This window comes from Chlamydotis macqueenii, chromosome 4 (assembly GCF_036417535.1).
Source record: "Chlamydotis macqueenii isolate bChlMac1 chromosome 4, bChlMac1.mat, whole genome shotgun sequence".
In the NCBI taxonomy this organism is placed as follows: Eukaryota; Metazoa; Chordata; class Aves; order Otidiformes; family Otididae; genus Chlamydotis; species Chlamydotis macqueenii.
The window spans coordinates 68,204,360-68,217,184 of record NC_141559.1 but is presented as its reverse complement, the minus strand read 5'-3'; the positions used below and the strand labels follow the sequence as shown (position 1 = coordinate 68,217,184).

Genomic DNA, 12,825 nt, shown 5'->3' with positions numbered 1-12,825 from the left:
CCTTGAAGAGAGGTGATGACTGCAGCCAAGGTTCAAAGTTCCCCTGCTCTTTCAAGGGTGGAAATAGAAAGAAGCTCAAAGATGTTAGAATACAAGAATACTGACAGTGGTCTTGAGATCCAAAGGATTTATTATACCATCTATGGTGCTAACAGGCAGGGGCCATGCATGCTGCAACCAGGAATGGGACATAGTGACAAGACTGCACCACCATAGTGACAAGACTGCAAGGAAACTCTGCAGGCTGGAATCTGCTGAATTTCCCATCCTTGAAGCTGGATTTTTCCATTTGATCTGTTGCCAGTGTGGTATCGCTCTTGGAAACAGCCTAGAGGAACAAACAACATAATATATTGAAATGGAATGAAAACCAGGCAAAGGCACCGGTGAGGTACAGCAGCTACCAACAAGTATTGAGCTGCCTTGCTCAGGGCAGCATCAAAAAAAAAAAAAAGGTAAAGGTGGAAAAGGAATTTATTATCTACATTCAGTTATGTCTACATGGTTTGCGCACAGCAGTGTAAAATGTGTCTTGTCTGAACACTCAGTCTCCGCTATGGTTGGTCAAATTCAGGTGAGGTGATATCAGGAGGTTGGTACTCATTGGCCCCCTCAGGGGAAGAGAAGGGTAGGGCACTCCTGGAAGCAGGAACATTGAGTCACTCAGCTCCATTCTCCTACAAGTAGTCATGCAATATGTGAGATTAGATATGTAATCTGTACTGTTGCCAAGGTGGTATATTAATGAAGGTTGCAAAAGGAACGGAAACTCATTCAAATGAAATTGTGTGTGAAAGTGAGTAGAAAATACACTGCAGAAAATAATAAAAGAATAAAAACTTCAAAGTTAAAGGAGATGAAATTTTACAGATTCTTAAGTAGTAGTGCATTGACAGAGCTATTCACTGGGGAGTAACAATGTCTTGAATACAAAGATATGTCTAAAATTTTCTACATAAGACTGCCGTATATTAGGAGATAACTTTGGAAAAACTCTTAACGTCCAAATTTTTCTCTCTCCCTTTTTTTTTTTTTTTAAATACATTTTTTTTAAGGACCAGAACACTCTCCTATGAGAGAGTTGGGGTTGTTCAGCCTGGAGAAGAGAAGGCTCCAGGGAGACCTTATAGTGGCCTGCCAGTACCTAAAAGGGACTTATAAGAAAGACAGGAAGAAACTCTTTAGCAGGGCCTGTTGTGATAAGACAAGGGGTAATGGTTTTAAACTAAAAAAGGGTAGATTCAGACTGGATATAAGGAAGAAGTTATTTGCAATGAGGGTGGTGGAACACTGGAACAGGTTGCCCAGAGAGGTGGTGGATGCCCCATCCCTGGAAACATTCAAGGCCAGGTTGGATGGGGCTCTGAACAACCTGATCTGGTTAAAGATGTCCCTGCTCCTTGCAGGGAGGTTGGACTAGATTACTTTTAAAGCTCCCTTCCAAGCCAAACTATTTTATGATTCTATGACTTTCCAAAATTTGGTGAGAGTTTGAGAATTTGTGGGAGTATGTGAGTGTTAGGTTCACCTAAAAAGATCATCCATAGTCTAAAGCAGTTACCAAATGTCTAAGTATTCCATATTGCAAGAGCAGGGAAACTCCTTGAAACTTCTTTATCTCTGAAGCTAGAATGCATTTCCTATCTTCAAAAGCCCTATCCTTCTTTCCAAGTAAATATTCAAGCTATAATACCTAGGGTTGTCTGGAGAAACAAACTGTACCACTACTTTTTCCCAAAGATATTCCTAATAATCTTAAAATACCTAGAAGTTAGCTGGATATTTTCAAGAACAAATACATGTGGTTCTTGTGCAGAATGATCTAATCACAAGGCATGAGAAGGGGACCACTGGAACTCTGAAGACCTCTGTTCGATTCCTGATTCAGTCACTGATTTTCTCCCCATGACTGCCAAGGTCATCCAGTCTTCCTATACCTCATTTCCCCAGGCGTAAAATGGGGCTGATTTTTCCATAAGTCAGGTTGATGCTGAGAAAGCAGAGATCCTTATGGTTTCAATATGGTAGGACAGAGGACTTGGGCTGCACAGACTTACTTTTAATACATTAATTGTTTTTTCCTTCACTGTGCTCCTGCTTGCCCTGCTATAGAAGGTGTTAGAAAAGCCACTACCACCATTATTCCAAGTCATTCAAACATGAAGTTCTGACACAATGACAACTGGTGCACCTGGGGAAAAGAGACACAGAGTAGAGCTCAGCTGTGAAATTTTTCCTAATGACCACAGATTTTAAGATGAAGAATGCCAGGAAACGTTTTATTTATCCTAACCAGCTTGACCCCAGAAGCACCAAAGTTATACTGACCTAACTGTCTCTGTAGGGGCCCAAAAGAAAGTGACTCAGAAGTAATTGCTGTTAAGTGGTTGTTTTGCAGATGTAGGACTGAAACACAAGGCTTGGTAAGTGCAATGAGAACTTAGATGCCAACTACTTAGCTGTAGACTTGTGGTTTGTGCAATTATGGAAAAGGCTGTTGACAAAGTTAGTCTCCATGTGTATTTGCCTCAGACCCTGCTATTCTGAAATGCACCTTTCTGAAGAACAGACAAAACTACGAACCCATGAAGATAAAAATCCCATCTTTTGGCTGAGCCAGTTTTGAGATCTGCACTCTCACATTAGCCTGCCTTCCAAGGAAATAGGCTGCATGGAGCTCTCCTTTTTCTCCTGATGCTCCACACTGTCCTTGTAAGATACTGGCACAACTGCATGCATCACAGGTGAAATACACCCACGAACTGTTGAGCTCAAGCATGTTTTCCTCCTGCAAAGAGCCATGGATGCAGAGAAGACTCAGTCATGAAAGAAAACAAGAAGACGAGGCAGTAGAAATATAATGCATCCTTGGAGAGGAGCATGCAGCTCCAACACGTGGGTCCAGGTGCTGACAGTCCTGCATGCGGAGATGTAACTCACAGCTCTGGAATCCCCAGCTGGAATTTGCTCTGGGATATGTCCCTGGCTCCGTGTGCCTGGCTGGCTGGCAGCCACAGGGAGATCAGTACCTCCTGGCAACTCAGTACGGGGTGGATCACCCCTCAGGCAACAAAGTACTTACCGTAGTACTCCGGAGGGTAAGGGCAGCTAAAGGTGGCTAGTACTGGACATTTTCCAAAACATCTGGAGCAACTGAGCCTCTTAAACCAACCCTGCCCTCTGCTCTGGTTGTGATCTAGGTCTATCATATGGGTGTCTGTATACAGGATTAGATATTCATAATTAATTGCTACATTGTATGATTGCTTGAGCCAAACGTACACTCCTAATCCTTCCTGTGCATCTTTTGACTTTCTTATTTCAACAGTCTCCTAATGTGAAGTGGTGTAGGCTAACACACAAGGTGTCTAGCAGCTGGAACTCACCTGCACTTTCAGTACTTATGTTATCTACCTTAATAACAAGGAACCGGTAGCTAGTTTTCCACCCTGCTTGGCACCAGAATGGCTGTGTCTTCCAGCCTCCACAGGAGTTAGGACTTTTTACTGGAATTTATCCTGCTCAGCCTGATAATACCCAGTTTTTTCACAGGGCATGCAGAGGCTATAATTTCAGTAAGAAGATACTGCTTCTTTCTTGCCATTCAGACTTGGTAAAATATAGCTGAATCCTTCTCAGATACAGTTTGCCTGACTAATAGCAGCATCTCACATTCAAGATATTAGTCACATAGAGTTCACAGTATTGTAAGTAGCAAAAAAATGTAAATTAATATCATATAAAGTACTTATGAGAGCCTCCAGGATACTGTCCTTTTTAAAATACTGCAGCCAATGCCTGAGCTCATGCCATGCCTTCTTCCTGACTCTGCCAAAATAATTTCAACCCTGTATAAGAAGGCTTGACCCCTAATAACAAGCAAAAAAAAAAAAAAGAGCTGTGTGTTTAGTAGCCCTTTCTTCTCTTATTGAGGACTTCCATCTAAATTTAAGTATTTTTGATAAGTTAATCCTTCATTGCAAAGAAAATAGTAACTGATATTAAATAGTGGCTTGAACCTTTATTGCTATAGCAACAAGACAGAGCAGTATTAAAATTCCCTCCCCAGACACACTCACTTAAATAAAAAGTGAGTGTATGTGACAATGAAGGAAAAGAGGGAAGTGGCAGTAGGTGAGTTACTCATAAATAACTACTCATCTTAAAAATATTCTCTCAAATATTCCAGCAATGAGATAATTATAGAGGGGAACAGGCTATATTTTCTCAAGAAACATAAATTCTAATTTACTAGAAATGCTCAGGGAAATGGTATTTCATGAAAGTTCAAGTTTCTCCAAGTGGACCACTGTGGTAGAAGACCATCCTTCTGAGCCTACAGCCACTGGAGAAATGTAACTTGTATATTACATTTCCTCCAGCTGAAGTTTCAAAAACTAGAAAAGGTCAATTGTCATTATTTAGCTTTTCATTGTCTAAAATCTCTAATGTTCTAGAGCTTGAACTTCTTTTTTAAAAAATACAGATGAAGTTTAATGATCAGAAAAGTATTTATTAGTGTTGTTCATACATAAAGATAACAGACAATGGATCTTCAAAAGAACATACAGGCAGTGTTGAGCACAAGGGCTTTGGCTGCTTGAGTAAAAGAGGTCAGTCCTGGGCATATGTACGAACTTGTATAAGTCATTTTAGCTCTGCATCTCTGTTTACCTGCCAGAAAATGAGTACAATGTGCTTCATACTAGAGGAGAAAAGAGAGAATTGAAGTTTGTACAGTTTTCTGACATCCTTTGATGAGATTTGAAAGATGAAGCTTCGCAAAAATATGGAAAAATCTGAGAGTCTTGTTCCCCTTTATTATTGTGATAATGAAAAACTAATGATAATGTAGTTGCCTGTCAAAATGTTGCTTGCACTGGCTGAGAAAGCTGATGTCTGCAAAGCTGCAGAAGTATTTTTAAAACCGCTTTACAAGCAACACTTTGTCTAGATCCTGTGAAAGATCAAGCTTTCACAAAGGCTTAGCACTTACTGAGAAATCTAGTGAAACACACAGAGAGAATGTTTTGAATATATTGTAAAGTTTATTTTTCTTAATAATCTTTAAGTCAAAAGTATTGTACATAACCAAGAAGTACATAGCACTGAATTAATCACTTTGGCTAGAACAGCTCAAAGCGGGGCAAGGAGACTTCTTATATACTTAGGTGTAGAGTATGTAACATCCATTGGTAACAGCTGTGTAGCAATTGACATGCAAATAAGATCTATAACATCTTCAACTATGTCAAGTGCAGTCTGTTTTATATACAAAATCAGAAAAATATATTCCTTTTTTTTTCTTATATACACTATGTAATATGAGAATAAAATCTGGAATAGTTTACAGTAACTTAGATGAGACTGAACTTTCATGATACAGAGCTTTAGAAACACTGCCTCAGCATTTTTTGTCTTGCACCATTGTGATAAAAAAGTTGCAGAAAGAACGCAAGCTTTCTGGACAGTATTCCTCAGCCACTTTTTTCTGATCAATATAATCTATGTCTTCAACACAGTCTTGAGAATTGTGTCCTAGCTTTTTTTCAGTTACAGAGGCAGGTGCTGGAGTCTGAACAACTTTTGCGTGATGATTTGTGTTCCCTTTTGCAGGACCTACTGATGTTAGTAGGCTTGAGTGAGTCAACTTGAGATGAGCGCTTCGTGGGCCTTTTCTACATATTTTAGATTTTAGGACACTTTTGGGGTCTTGACAGATCTGCTTCTGCTTCTTTAGAGATCGGGAGACTTGTTTCCAGTAGGATTTCTGGTTTGCTGCATATTGTGGACAGGTGGAAGGGTCTCCAGAGAATTCACACCAGTACTCGCTGTCACCATGCTTGCACTCTATGTGCACAGTAGCAGCATGCATGTTGGTCACTGTCCAGATGCACACAGCATTTTCTTTGGTTTTAAACTTGCCTTTAGGAGATGATTTTCCTCCTTTTGACTTCCGCTCCTTTTCATTTTCTTGGTTAGATTCAGTTTGGTTTTTTCCACCGCCTTCTACGCCTTGTCTTCCCTTTTTTCTTTCCTTCTGCCTTTCACAGTTGGCTAGTAGCATCTGGGAGACCAGAATCAACACACAAAGAAGTCCAAAGCTTTTGACCTTCATGGTCTCTGTTTTGTGTGTTATCTGCCTTCAAAACAAAGCAAACAAACAAACAAGCAAACATATAAGAACACTTTCACTTAATGCTGGACTCCATTTGAGAGTTGCAGTATTTCAAACATTGTATTGCTCTGCTCTTTGATACCTATTAAAATGATGTTACTGGCAAAATCCTCTGTGTGAACAATACCTAGTTTCTAGAATCATTATGTATTATCCTTGAGAACTGTAGATGGCTATGGAGTAAGTCCTTTTGATCCAATTACTTAATTATCTGTACAATGTGGAATAGTCACTCTCAGGATGGGCTACTGCCCAGTAACAGAGGTACCTTAATTAAAATATCTTCTGCAGTCAGAGAAGGAATTTGAACCTGGGATTTGTCAATCTCAGATGGATATCTCAAGTAGGAGCATATAAAGCAGTTGCTGTTCCCATGATCTCCCATTTTGTGAATGGCACGTAAGCGATTTTGACTCCAAACTCTGGATTTTCTTCAAAAACATGCCAAACAGAAAGGAAACCATTGGTTTCAAGTTGAGCAAAATTATTTCTTAGACATCCTGAAAATTGCCTTAATTCACTGGTTATGGAAGTATTTCAATTTTCTGTAGGGGAAAAAAAAAAAAGATAGTAGTCTTTCCAGACACCAAAAAAGTAACTATTGGTGCATTCTTTACTGCCTTGACTGCTAAATAAATAGAACTACCTTTTTGCTTTTGAAGATGCCTGAAGTGTACTAGGTTGTGTGTCTAAAGCTACCAAATTTAAGGGACAAATATGCAACTTCAGTTTTGAGATGTAGCTAGTTAGCAAATTATTATCAAGCTCATCCCTGCATCTGCACAGAGCACATTTATTTCTGCAGGTGTTTCCCTGTATGCAGCAGCTTTCAGGATCAAAGCGTGCCATAATAATTGTCCTAGTTTTATTTAGTGAGCTGACAGCTTCTGTTAGCTGTCCAGCACCCTTTGTCCAGTGGACTTGGCTGGGCCTAGGAAGGACCAGGGTGAGGGCCCGAGCCAATTGGTAGCAGAATGTTCCCTGATAACGCCTCTGCGATAACGTATTTAAGAAGGGGAAAAAAAAGGAAAAAATAATAAAAAAAAGAAGAAGATGTGAAGAAGCTGAAGCAGGGGCAGAGAGGGGGAGGCGTGAGACTTGTGGGCCTTGCAGGCCTCACCCTCTGGCCTCCTGCTGGCCATCTGGGCCCGACTTGGCCTGTCCCGGCTGCAAGAAGTGGAGAGGAGATGAAATGTAAAAAGATCCTGAGAGGCGTCTGCCAGCCTGTTGTGAAGAATTTCTTGTGAGGGGAACGGCTGCAGACGCCAAGGTCAGTGAAGAAGGAGGGGGAGAAGTAATGCTGCTCCTGGCCAGAATTCCCCTGCAGCCCGTGGTGACGACCATGGTGGAGCAGGCTGTCCCCCTGCAGCCCATGGAGGTCCACAGAGGGGCAGAGATCCATCTGCAGCCCATGGAGGGCCCCATGGTGGGGCAGGCGGAGGCCTGAAGGAGACTGTGGCCTGTGGAGGGCCTGCTGGGGCAGCTGTTCTGGAGGGACTGCACCCCGTGGAAGAAATAACCCACACTGGAGCAGTTCACAAAGGACTGCAGCCTGTGGGAGGGATGCCACACTGGAGCAGGGGAGGAATGTGAGGAGTTCTTCCCCCGAGGAGGAAGGAACGGCATAAAGCAACATGTGATGAACTGACCGCGACCCCCCTTCCCTCTTCCCCGCTGTACCGCTCGGGAAGGGGAAGGATGTGGAGATAATGTTAAGCCCAGAAAGAGGGAGGGGTGGGGGGAAGTTATCTTGTTCTCTTTCTCATTATCCTGTTTTGGTTTAATGATAATTTTCCCGAAGTCGAGTCTGTTTTGCCTCTAATGATAACTTTAAAGATCTCTCCCTGTCCTTATCTCAAACCTTGAGCCTTTTTTCTTATATTATCTCACCCTATTCCCTTGACGGTGGGGAGAGTGAAAGAGAGAGACTGCATAGTTTGGTCCTGAGCAGGGCTAAACTATGACAATAGTAGAGGGTTTAAATCTGGTATTTAGTTGATTAAATCCCTAAATGTATTATTCAGACATTTCCATCATAGCCATTTCTGTAGCCAAGTTGCCATGTTAGAAAGCAGAAATTCATGTGTAGGCATGCTAAAAGGAACCTGTTTCAACATTCAACTATCTTCAAATATTTTTCAGTTATGTAAATTTAGAATCTAGAAAACATAGGTAGCAGCAGATGTGAGCAAGTCCTACTTCTGCATAGTTCTTACTTGACTTGCTTCATGCCTTATACTATACTACAGAGTACTATCCTACAGAGATTTTTCGTTCCATAAAACTCTCTTTAGAGAACTGTAGTATTTACAGTTCTGTTGCAAATACAGCATCTAATAACATTAAAATGAATAATGATATAGCAGTAAGCTTCTGTTGCAAGTGGAACAGTGCAAAAGTAAGATAACCACAAGACATACCTTGCACAGGGCTTGGAGATATCCAAACGCAACTCCTCATGCAACTCGTCTGTTTCAAAAGAATCAGAGCCAGTTGTAAAAGCAGCGTGGTATTTATAAAGGCAGGGACACACCTTCAGGTCTCCAGCAAGACTGTTGCAACACAATAGGATACTTCAGTGCCATGTCAGTTTACCTCTGACACACCTCCTTGGAAAAATGCCAGTTCTCATTCTCAGCACAAAAAAAAACCCCAAACCCAAAACAGCTACAGTGGAGTGACAAGGTGTGTTTGCATAAATGAGACGTTACTTTAGCCAAGTCTTTCCCTTTTTATGAACAATAAGAACTTTATTAGATCATGAGCTTCTCCCAGCCATTGAGGAGAACGCCCTCAATAAGTTGCACTACCATTGTGTTTAGCAGAATTTGGGTAATAGTGTTCAGGGATTCTTTGTGAAATGAAAACCATACCACAAAGCATTTCAAAGTTACCTTTTTGAACGTTTTGTCACCTTCTGTCACAAAAATATATTGGCGAACATTTAGAAATCAAAATAACTAATTATTCTGCATTAAGGGCAGCATTCACTATGGTGAGATGGTTATAAGCACAGAGTTCAGAAATAAATTCAAGCTCCCTCAGAATTAGTGACTCTGTGGGGGTCTAAGAGCTGGGATCAACTGCACAGCTCTGATCTATGCTTCTCCCTCTCTGTCAGCTTTTGTGCGTGTAAAGAAGTGGGGTACATAATGAGATTTCATTACGGGACCATGTCTAATGCATATTGACCTGAAAAAGATGATGAAAGTGAAAGAACAATCATTAGACAAATATAAAAATACATCCAGAACTGGGAACAGGCATCCCTTATAGAATGGGTAGAGCATCTAATGCCTTTGTAGCTCGGTTGATTAAGGTGGTTTTACTGGAGAACAGTAAGTGGGACATTTGTTATATATGCTTGGGAAATACTTACAGGAATAAAAGGCGGGGTGCAAGAAGAGATAAAAGTAGAAATTGGTGTAAGATATAGGCAAGTCTTCCTCTTTGTCTCTTTCCCATCAGATAGAAATGAAATGAGATAAAGGGACAAAGTTACAGGCAAGGCATTGTCTGGGCTGGTTTGTTGTACTTTCTGTACAAAAATCAGAAACCAAAAAGGAAGAAAAAGTGTAATTCTACAATGAGTGCAGGACAGAAATGTGGGGAATAGACTTCATTTACTTCAAATACTAAAGGTCTGATCTGTGTGGCAGGACTATTTCCTAATTTATCTATGTATGTTCAGCTACCTTTGATGCTTTCTGATCAAGTTCAGCCATCAGGTTTGCCTTGTGCACCTTTGATTGACAAATTTTAAAAGTTAGTATGAAACTATTCACAACGGTCCACTAAATGTGAAAGATTTGCTGTTAGCACTAGAAAGGGGTAATAAATAGGGGTAAGGATGACTCAGGGATCAGAAAACGTTTAACAGTATGTCAGGTTGGATGGGAATCAGAGAAAGAGGATAACATAAGAGACGAGTAAGGGAACGACTATCTTGTTCAGGAATCCTAAACTAACACCGCGTAATATGCACAGTATCATCTGGAGTATTAGCATTTAGCATGGATCTGGATCCTCAAAACTGTACAGCTGCATTAGTGCGGCTATGTGCCCTAGCTAATGAACCTCTCACCACTGCTAATTACTTTGGGGACAGCACCAAGCCGAAGTGGTTACACTACCTCAGGTTTTGGCACTAATTCAGGTATGGCTTTATCCTGCCCTATTGCCTGGTGTAAGCGTACTATAAATTAATTTCTGCATGACAGATATGTGGTTCAGGCATATCACCAAAAAAATCTGCCACCAAACCACCAACACACACCTCCCTACTGTGGCTGAACAACTTCTGCAAAAAGGAAAGAGAGGAAGGTTACAAAGAGGTGTGTAAGGAACCACGGGCAACAGAACCAAGCACAAGGTTTACAGTAAGGAACTGCACATTCCTATTGCAGCTCTGCCACAGACCTTCACAGAGATTTTCGCTAGGAGGTGCCAGATGTTCTTTACCTGGAAAGGGAATATTGTACTTACTGTTGGAGATGATGTTGCAGTGATTTTTTTTTTTGGTTGATGTTTACAAAATACCATTTATTGGTGAAACTAATCCCAATGTATTGAAAATATTTAAGCCCTCCACAATTCATCACTTCCAAAATTGTCTATTTTGACAGTTTTGCATAGCAAAACAGGTTTCAATGTCAGTGTCAGTTCAGCTGGCCCATTGTCGATGGGACATATCAGCACAGTCTTCCTAGTTCATAAAAATGGGGGAGACAGAAGGAGAAAAAGGCTGTGCAAGAAAAGATTTGCCTTTCTACTGCTTTGGCATTTCCTCCCTGAGGTCATGACAGGCAGGACACACATTAGCTCTTCCCATTTTTAGCATGCAGAAACTTCTGTAGAGAATTCTGCAATCGAGCGCTTGTTGATATGGGTGATTAAATCTTTGAGGTGATCCATCTTGACCCAGCTGGACCACTAGCCTAACCTCCTTAGATGATTTCAAAATCCCAGTAAACCAAGATTTACTTATTTAGGTGCATAAAATATAGTCTCAGTCTATGGAGGTTGGCCTGGTTACCCTGCAGTTTTATTGCTATGCCTTTAGAATATCTTTTTCTTTTGTTTTGTTTTAATTAGACATGAACTGATGTTTTTGGGATGCCTTTTACCTACCTAGGCATACAGTGCATATTCATACTGTACCTCAATAATCCTGCTGGGAGCTGCCTCATCACTATCTCCAAGTGATCACATTTGTTTGTTCAACCTTCATCTTGAAAAGAAAGACACAAAATTAAAGGAGGACCTCCATTTCTTAGATGCTTAATTAGCACCTAATTGTCAAAAAAAAAAAAAAAGCTGCAAAAGCTTGTTTATAATATGATTTCCAAGAAAGTGTTTTTTTTTTTTCTTTCTGTCATGCACATTTAAAAATATACCTTAGTCTTGCCCTCTGCTGAGCTGAAATGGTGTTTGCTTGTAAACTGCAGGCATGGTTTTGCTGCAGAACAAACAGCACAGGCTAGTAATTGAAAGACAATTTGAGCCATGCAACATATGGCAAACCTGAACAGCTAATTTGGCTAGATCAAATGCATGAGGAGCTGTTTAGTTATTAAAACAGAAAGGCACAGAAAACATTCAGCAACACTAGCAAATAAAAGCAATAATTTAGAATTACAAACACGGATGCCCAAATCCCAGTGTGAGTTTTGTATAGAAAAATCTTCATCCAGAAGTATTCCTGCTGCCTTTTGACTGAAACTTGGGACAGTTATCAGCATTTTAAAATTTTCATTAGAACTGTTATAATTAAATCTAGCTGGTGTCTTTCTGCTGTTTAAGCGAAGTGAGGAAGAGGTTTTTGCTTTATTCCTAGATATGATTCATTGACATGGAAGGAGTGCAGTATTTTCTAACTTAGTCCTTATTACTGCTTATATATTATCCACAAATGTATGTATTTTTATATAGGAAATTGTTATCATTTGAGCTATTAGTTGCATTGGTGGATTATTTGTGAACTGCAATTTACTTGTGGTGTCATCTGTGTGACATTGTGAGGCTCCTGTTCATTGATAGCTTTTTCCCCCCAGAATAAAAAGTTAATTTTATATACAAACAGTAAAAAGTTAATTTAGTTTACAAATAGTAAATGATCAATGAATTCCCTTGACCATCTACAAATACGACTCCTTATGAGAATATCAGCTAGCTGTTAGTCTTATGTGTAGACATCAGGATGTTCTCCATGCAAATGCTCAGGCAGAGTGAGTTAAAATAGGTCCAGCATCAGTGAAGTGAACAGCTGCTTACGTTTCACATCAATGTCCGTGGGTATCGTCCTGCAGCATTCAAGCAATCCTGCTGATGGAGAGTGACTCACAGCATCAGGTAATATTCCAAGGATATGAAAGAGGACTTGACTTTAATGGGACTCCAGGGACATGTGTAGAATCTCTGTCACAGTTTTCCTTTTAGCTTAAGCAGTTTGCACACAAGCTTCACTGAAAACTGTGTCACTCTGTGCAACTTATCTCACAGCGATTCTCTAGAGTAAGCGTGCAAACTTTGTTGAAAGAACAGCATCAGGCACGTGCATTACAACCCTCACTTTCTACTTGTACATATACACTAGAAGTGAATATTTATTTGCTGCAAGAATGACATTAAGAAGAAAGACTGACATT

At 40.4% G+C, this 12,825-nt stretch overlaps 1 protein-coding gene across 1 annotated transcript; it reads right to left on the bottom strand.

Annotated features, from left to right (window-relative positions):
• Positions 1 to 5,404: 5,404 nt before the first annotated feature.
• Positions 5,405 to 12,584, bottom strand: FGFBP1 (fibroblast growth factor binding protein 1). The gene is made up of 3 exons (XM_010121014.2): positions 12,574 to 12,584; positions 8,599 to 8,751; positions 5,405 to 6,143 (listed from the first exon to the last, which is right to left on the bottom strand). The coding sequence occupies exons 1-3, from the start codon at positions 12,582 to 12,584 to the stop codon at positions 5,405 to 5,407; spliced, it is 903 nt and encodes a 300-aa protein (XP_010119316.2).
• Between the last annotated feature and the right edge of the window lie 241 nt (positions 12,585 to 12,825).